We start from the raw sequence: 8,413 nt of genomic DNA on the forward strand, positions 1-8,413 counted from the left end.
AAAGACTTCAATTTCCTCCTGGCCTAACTCTTGTCCTAACTCTTAAGTAAGGGAACCATCTTTCCATGATGTCTTCATGTAGAAATGAATCCATTTTGAAATCCCGAATGTTGGAAATACTTATAAACAATTTTCTTTTCTGCTCTCATTATTGCTACTCTCAGCTCATTCATGTGCAGGGGGGAACATCGGTGAAAAACAAACAAACAAATATCCAACAGCCAGAGACTCTGAAACTGAGAAATCTGAAGAGATCCCTTCTCACCGTCCCCAATCCCTAGTTATCTTTTTCTTTTGAATGAATCAGTTCTGTTTCCAGGATACTTGACAAGGTGCTCTTGTTATTGATTGACAAAAGAGGTGTCTAATTATAAGAAAATTGCATTTTGCAATTTCCAAGGGCTTGGAGGATTCTATGTTTTAGATACACAGCAGGGAAAATGTAATTTGCGTAAGGTGCAAATAACCATGGATAAGTCTGGAGATGAGGTGTAACATATACACACATTTTCAGTGTGTGGTACATCATTTGGCTATAGCACAAATAGTCAAGTGTCAAATTTTTGTCTTTTGAGAAAGAAGCAATATGGTGGTGAAGAAGGGGTACTCTTGGAGATTTGTGGTTTTATTCTGGGAATTTCACACCCTCTGCATCAAAATGTAACACTTATAAACGACTCACACTGTGAGAAACTATTTAAAATTCATCTTTCCTTGAGGACCCAAAGCTTTCATTTAGCCAACTCAAATTCACTAAAATGTCCTACTGCCTTCCCTGGTACATTAATAGTGATTCTTAATTTAATGTATAGATTTTAAATAAATTACACTTTATTTCTAAAATATTCAATGAAAAGTAGAATGACAGGCTGGAAAATCCACAGATTGGGGTCATCCTTTACGTGTTCTTAACTGCATCCTAACTCCATAAGTTTAAAAGGTGGCTTCAAAGTGTTGCTGGGGACCTTCCAAAATTGCAGTCATGATGAACGTCCACATACATGGAGAGCAAGCCAGGTTGATGACTGGGACTGCCACCCTCTTTTCTTCAATTGCCATTTTAAAAAATTAATTTTTATTGGAGTATAGTTGATTTACAATGTTGTGTCAGTTTCTGCTGTACAGCAAAGTGAATCAGTTATACATATACATATATCCACTCTTTTTTAGATTCATTTCCTATATAGGTCATTACAGAGTATTAAGAAGAGTTTCCTGTGCTATACAATAGGTCCTTATTAGTTATCTATCTTATATATAGCAGTGTGTATATGTCAATCCCAATCTCCCAGTTTATCCTTTTCCCCTCTTTCCCCCTTGGTAACCATAAGTTTGTTTCAATTGCCATTTTAGACCACAGAGGTTTAACACAGAGATTGCTACAGTAGCTTAAGGACAAACCCTCTGACGATTCAATTTTTTCCACTAGGTACCTTCTTAAAGTAGGTATTGTGCTAACATGCTGGGAGATGGTTAAATTAAAACATACCAGGGTAAACAAGTAATTATAATACTCATGAGACTATAAAAATCTTTCTTTTTTGGGTATTCCTTGAGATGAGTCTTTTTAGCGGGCATCTAGAGTGTACAGACCCTACTTTGTGGAGACAAGCAGGTAGAGCCTATGCCTTTTCTTTATTTTAAAGTCCTGAGATTACGAGATATAGGTGAACACGAAGTGGAATAACATATTTGAACCATTCCACCTTTGAAATGGCTTTTCCTTGCAGCTGCTGATAAAATTCCACACTGGTTCTAAGCATCACATGGCCTGTGATTTTACAGAATTTCCCAACTTGAAAACAGAAGTAAAACAGCCAGCTGTTGCTACATAAGCACCCCTACCCCAACTTGCCATAATACGGGGCTTATTCTTGCAGACCTCAGCTAATCTGGGTCATATGCCCAGACCTAGACGCTGCCCATACATGCAATGGACAGTATGGTTAAATTCTGCCCTTTTAAAACCCCCTTGACCATACAGAATGTCAAGAAAAATCTATTATTTTTAACTTTGCACACTGACCACTTATACACACCAACTTAAGGAGATGGTATAGAATATTAATAAAATCCCAAAGTGTGCAGTCAAACTCTCTGATTCCAAATCTGGGCTCCAACACAACCAAGATCTATGAATTAAAGGAAGGTGTGCAACTACTCCGTCATTTAGTTTCTTCATCTGTAAAACGAAAATAGCATTACCTTCCTCTTGACTTTGTTGTATTTAGTAATAACATGATTGTTTTAAGTGCATAATAGCATGGCATCCGGCACTTTAAAAAAATACAGTATTATTGTTTTTATCACCCTAATTGTGAATTAGTTCTAATTAGTACTTTAATACTCAAAAAGTCCCAATGAGATGGAAATATATCATCTAGTTAGTTCTATGTGCCATTACCCATAGGAATGACTCTTCTTGGTCGCCCTCCCTGGAAAGATGACCCATGCCAATCAAACACATCTTTGCTTCCCGTTGGCATATACTGCCCATCACATACTGAGAAATGGTGTAGTATAGTGGTGGAGCTCACACTCTGGACTCAGATGGACTTGCAATTGAATTCTGCCTGCCTCACTGAATTTTTCTGACCTTCAGTTTTCCCTGTCTATAAAATGAGTTAAAAGTGATAGTATCTATCCCATGGTGTCATTAAAAGATTCAATAAGATAATGCATGTAAAGTTCTTTGCTACTAAAAACATCAGCAAATGTTTACAGAGTACTTACAAAGTGTCAGGTACCCTTTCAAGCACTTTGCATATATTAACTCGTTAAATCCTCATTACAATCCTATGAGATAGCTGTTATCGTTTTCCACACTTTATGTATGGGGAAAGCAAGGCCCAGAGAGATCAAATACACTTTTCAGGGTCATGTTAATGATAAGTGACCACGGTAGGATCAAAATACAAGCAGTTTGACTTGATTCTGGAATCTTAACCACTATCCCCTGCTACCTCTCAATAGTAAGTGCTTATTGAATATTTGCTATTACTATAGTAATCAATAAATATTTGTTGAAATATTTATTTGACAAATCATTATTTGTCAAAGTATCAATACTTATTTATTATTTACTTAGCTCCCTAAGTACCAAATCTTATGACTGGCCAGAAAAATGGACTCTTTTGCTTATAAGTTTTTTGAAGCAACTTCTCAGATTCTGCCTAGCAAGAGTATCAAGAAAACAAGGTGTATATTAGGGAATGCAATTCAAAATAGGTTCCAATATACTATAATATCTATGATTTGTTATGACTCCATTTCATAAGAATTTTAATTGCAACAATAGTACATGATTTGTTGCAAATGATTGACTTTATCTTATATAAACATCATTAATTACTTTAAAACTTTTATTTAGAGGGAAAATAAAACAATAGAAGGTAGCTCTGAAGACACTAAGAATGCTCTTCATAATATTTTCAAAAGTTGTTAATCAAAATGTGTAATACCTAGCTTCCACAGTTTGAGGTTTATGATTATATGGCCTGAAATGTGGAAAACAGATTTTTTTCCTTGGGTATCTGATCCCTACAATATAAGAGACTTGACCTGTTGCTATTTATGAGAGAAGGGATTATTTTACTGCTTTGTAAAAAAAAAAAAAAAAAAAAAAATGCCTTGTTTACAAAGCAAGAATTTGTTTTCATGGAATATTAATAAAAAGGTTATAACTGTATTCATTTTTCTAGAGCTCATTTCTTGCTTCATTTTCTGTTCTTACCCTGGCTTGTTTTCTTTCATTTGTGTCTAATTTACATTACCTTGCTGTAATGTAATTTACATTACCTTGTTTCATATATCTGTATAAACTGCCCTGAGTTCTTCCTGGAACAAGATGAGTGCAAATAAATGTCCTTTGAGCAAAGTAGAAAGTAAGGTAAATATGACCTTTTCATTTTAATGGAATCTGCAAACAGGATTAATCTGATGTTTATTACTTTATGTCATTCATGGACTTATGAGAATCCTCCTGAGCAGAATGTCTGAATATAAAAAATAGTTACTGGAATTTGGCTGAATAATGGCACCCAAAGATATCAGGTCCCAATCCCTGGAACCTCTGAATGTTACCTTATATGGGCAAAGGGTCTCTGCAGATGTGATGAAGTTAAGGATCTTGGGATGGGGAGATTATCTTGGATTACCCAGGGGAGCTCTAAATGAAATCACAAGCATTCTTAAAAGAGAGACAGAGGGAGATCTGACAGACAGAAGAGAAGGCAATATGACCACAAAGGCAGAGACTGGAAAGATGCAGCCAAAGAATACCAACAGCCACCAGTAGCTGGAAGAGGTGAGGAAAAATTATCCCTTAGAGCATCCAGAGGGATCGAAGCCTTGCTGACATCTTAATTTTGGTCCAGTGATAGTGACTTTGGACTTCTAGCCTCCTAACTGTGAGAGAAAACATTTCTGTTGTTTTAAGCCACTAAGTTTGCAGTAATTTGTTACAGCAATTATAGGACACTAATACAATTATTAATCTGAATACATACAAGTGTGAAGTGAAATTTTGCCTTTTAACATTAAAGACAATGGGAAAGACAGAAAGTTATTTCCTAGAGTAATGAAATATTGAAAGGTAGTTCAAAAAGATCAGGAACTTTTTACTTTAAAGGACTGCCATATGTTTCAGGAAAATGCTACATTCCTAAATAAATTCTCTGTCTAATATATCATTTTTATGAAAGCAAATTCTCTACTACCAGGAAAACAACTGGCAACGTTGGCCTCCTGTGGGCCTCTCACTGCATACTGTTCTCCAGGCCCTCTTCGTGGAATGGCTCTGCTCCTAACCCCACTTCTGTGTTTTACCTTCTACCAAAGTCAAAGAACATATCTGCAGCATTTCACTTAGGGAAACGTTTCTAGGACCCGCTGCTGCATTTATGGAGCGATGTGTGCAAATCATGTCCATAGCATTTGTGTGGGGGGGGTGGTCCCCTGCAAAGTACATGGGGATATCTTATCAGCAGCTGACCACTTAACCTCACTCAGTTTTGCTTTTCTCTAGATCAAGAGGCAGAAAGAGAAGCCATCCCCACTCTAGATAATTCTAAAATAAACGGTGTTGAGGATAGAAACTTGCATTTAGGAAATCACAGGACTCTCTTAGAATCTAAGAGGCAATTCATTTAGCCAGAGTAACGTGTGAAGGGGCAAGAAGATCTCGAACTTGATGTTACAAGAAATTTACATCTTTGACCTGTTTCCTTTCTGGAGAACGGGAAGGACAACACTACCTAGCTCATGAGACTGCTGTGAAGAAGAAATGAGTCAACACATGTAAAGCACAAAGAGCAGAAACAGGGACACAGTGAACAAACTCTGCTGGTTTGATTATCACCTACTAGGCCGGGAGATTTTTCAGGCTCTTGCTACACTGTGGCCCTCTTCTTATCATTAAGATGCTTGCAATTTTACATTTTACTTATCAAATAACTATCAAATTAATGTCCATCTCTTCCTCTACTGTAAATTTCATGAAGCAGAGATCAAGGCCGGGTTTGTTCCTCCCAGCACAGTGCTTGGCCAAGGAAAGCACTGGAATATTTGTTAAGTATATTTCTCACATAAAGCAAACGAATAACACTAGTGGGTCCAATCTGTAGTTTCAGTAACCTGATGAATGTTTCCTATCTGCTGTGCCAGAGTAACAGATTCTGTTACTCACTCACTGCGTGAGTAACCTCACGAGTAACAGATTCACCTGGGAAGATTTCAAATATACCCATGCCCAGGCCCCAGAGATTCCAATTTGATTGGTCTGGAATCTGCCAGGGCCTGTATTTAAGACTGCAAATAATTCTAATCTGCAAAGCAGGTTGGAAAGCTCCAGCCTTGTTTCCACCTGCTTCAGCTTAGGAGTGAAGGCCTCCAACCTGACCTCTGCGTTTGAATTTGACCAACAACCGTTGGTTGAATTCTCCTTTCCTATTTAGAGAGTGCGGGAAAAAATACTGGAACTGGCAGCTTTATGCACAGGATCTTGGCTGATGGTAAGAACGAGGATGGTTTGTACTGTTCAGACCATCGTAATCCTGGCAGCGAACCTGCTGGGTGGCTCCAGGCCCCAGTATCTGCCAAGTCGCTCACATGCAAGACGCTTGGCCTCTAAAGGGCGAGCACATAGGGTCATGAACCTCTTCTTCCTTTTTTTTTTTAAACGGGTTTTTTATTTATTTTAAAAAGCCTTCACAGAATTTCCCGCAGTGTGTTAGAAAGGTGGTGGTGATTGTTTTAAAGGCTGAACTCTGCCCCCGATCCCTTCTTGGCGTTGCTCCCAAGATAGACCCCAGAGTCAGTGTCCTTCCTACCAGTCTCCTGTTCCACCTCCGCCCACCTCTGTTTCTTTCCACCGACCATTTACTTCCACTCTTGTACGATTCCTTCAGGATTCCCTAACCCTCGTCCGCGTGTGACCCCAAGACACCAGGCTGCCCTTGGTGAAGCGGTCTCGGGCTCCTCGAGCGGGCGACCGCAGGAGCTGGGAGCGTGGCGGCCAGACCGTGGCCGGCGGCCCTGCGCGCCTCGGGAGGCAGAAGTCGCTCCCGACCGTGGGAAACAGGGACACCCGTGTCGAGCTGCTGAAGATCAGCGGGCGGTAACGCTCTCCCGGCCTCGGAAGGCAGGTCCCGGCCCTGCAAACCCCTCGCGTAGCCGGGAGAGCCGGGTCCCCGCGGAACCAGCGCCGCGGCGCGCGCCGCTCTCAGCCCGGGACTTGGGAGCTGCGGAACGCTAGCCCTCCGCTCAGGGCAGGAGGCGTAGCGCTCCCCGCTACTCCCCGCGGGGAGAAGGGAACGAAACACGGACTCCGGTCCCTGCCCAACAGGTTCTTTGGGCGCCCACGAGGCTCGGGAAGCGTGTGGGCGACGGGCTGGGAAAGGAGTAAGGCATTCCGCTGGCGCATTCCCTGCGGAGGGTCCTCTGCACTTAATGCGTCCTTTACTGGTCCCCAGCCCCACAGCAAGTCCTGAGTTTGGGGAGCAGGAATTGCCCCGCAAGCGCGGGTAGGAGCGGAGTTGCGGGCATGTGGTGCGGTCACCCATCAGCTCGGTCCGGGAGCAAAGTTAGGTGATGCAGGGAAAGGGCCTTTACGTTCCCCAGGGCCTGACCCTCAGGGCGGTCGGCGACCACTCACCTCGTGCCTGCGCCTCCATGGTGGCCGACTTCGGACTGAGCGCGGCGGGGGCGCCCGGCGCTTGGAGGAGAAGCAGCAGCGGTGCCCGAGCTCGGAACGCAGCTGGCACAGCCGCTCGCGTCCTCTTCTTGCACGCTTGTAGCGAGCGCAGCGCTGAAAGGGCGGGGACCGCGGAGCGGCCTCAGCTGCCCGCTTCTGGTTACCTCCGCCCCTTCCAGTCCACCTGGCCCAGGCCTCGCGGGGAGGGAGCCTACCGCTGGGCGCCACCTGCCGGCCGCTCCGCGCATCGGGCGGACGGCGCCCGCTCCGGGCTGTGGGCGCGTGCTCCGCCCTACGAAGGCTTGAGGTCGGCTGTACCTTCACTGTTTTGTGTATTTGGGTTTTTTTTAGTGAATACATTTATTGATACCCATTTTATATAGTTCAATGAAATAATCCACAAATTTAAAAGCATTTTTCTTTTGGATATCACCATGGTCCATGTAAATACTTAACCGTCAGAATCGTCTGCAAGTAGCACTCCAAGTCACGTGTTTAAGTTTACAGACCTGAATATACATATTTCATTAAACAGTGGCACTTACGTACTCAAGTGATCCAGTGGCTCTGGAATCTATGACTACTGGGCATGTGGGATAAAAATAATGTGTACGTTTAAATCAAGGGAAGGGTATCAATCATCAACAAAAAGAAAAATTATGAATTAATATCCTAGGTGAAGAAAGTTCCACAGTTGACACTTGGTGTCAGAATACTGGAGATGAACTTTTGTGTGTGTGTGTGTTTTGTTTTTGTTTTCATGGGACAGTTTATTGTGAATGATGTTGCTAGGCCAATGGCGAGATCCGTGGGCTGCAGCACAGTGGGCCAATGCCCTGGGGAGAGGAAGGAGGGTGGATTTACAGTACGGAAACATTGCTCCTGGTAGAAATACAGAAATGCTAGGTTCCTCTGACATTCTGGACCCCAAATTTTTGTCAACTGATCAGTATATAACCGTTTTATGTGTGTTTCTGTTTAACGATACATCACTTAATACATGCTGTTAACTCATTAACATTGAGCTCCCCGGTCAACAGCCCTATTGAGCTTATTTAACTTAGGAAACCTGAATGAAACTTCTTAAGCTTATTCAATGGATGCATTTCTCCCTAAGGCACAGACTGCCATCTGGCACTTAGGATACCTGACAGCACTTCAGCACTAGGCTTGGGGATCGTTTTAAATAGCAAATCACCCTCCATAACACACAAAAATAGC

At 42.2% G+C, this 8,413-nt stretch overlaps 1 protein-coding gene across 4 annotated transcripts in view; it reads right to left on the bottom strand.

Moving 5' to 3' along the window:
• TPD52L1 (TPD52 like 1) overlaps nucleotides 1-7,377 on the bottom strand; it is a 99,659-nt gene extending 92,282 nt beyond the window's left edge. For 2 of the 4 annotated variants that reach the window (XM_067702192.1, XM_067702194.1), the window contains exon 1: nucleotides 7,154-7,375. In XM_067702192.1, the coding sequence (XP_067558293.1) occupies nucleotides 7,154-7,172 (19 nt within the window). In that variant the 5' untranslated portion in view covers nucleotides 7,173-7,375. Of the gene's footprint in view, nucleotides 1-7,153 lie in introns of all 4 variants that reach the window. The other 2 variants (XM_067702193.1, XM_067702196.1) reach the window with 2 other exon arrangements.
• Nucleotides 7,378-8,413: the final 1,036 nt, after the last annotated feature.

This window comes from Pseudorca crassidens, chromosome 13, assembly GCF_039906515.1.
Source record: "Pseudorca crassidens isolate mPseCra1 chromosome 13, mPseCra1.hap1, whole genome shotgun sequence".
NCBI lineage: Eukaryota > Metazoa > Chordata > Mammalia > Artiodactyla > Delphinidae > Pseudorca > Pseudorca crassidens.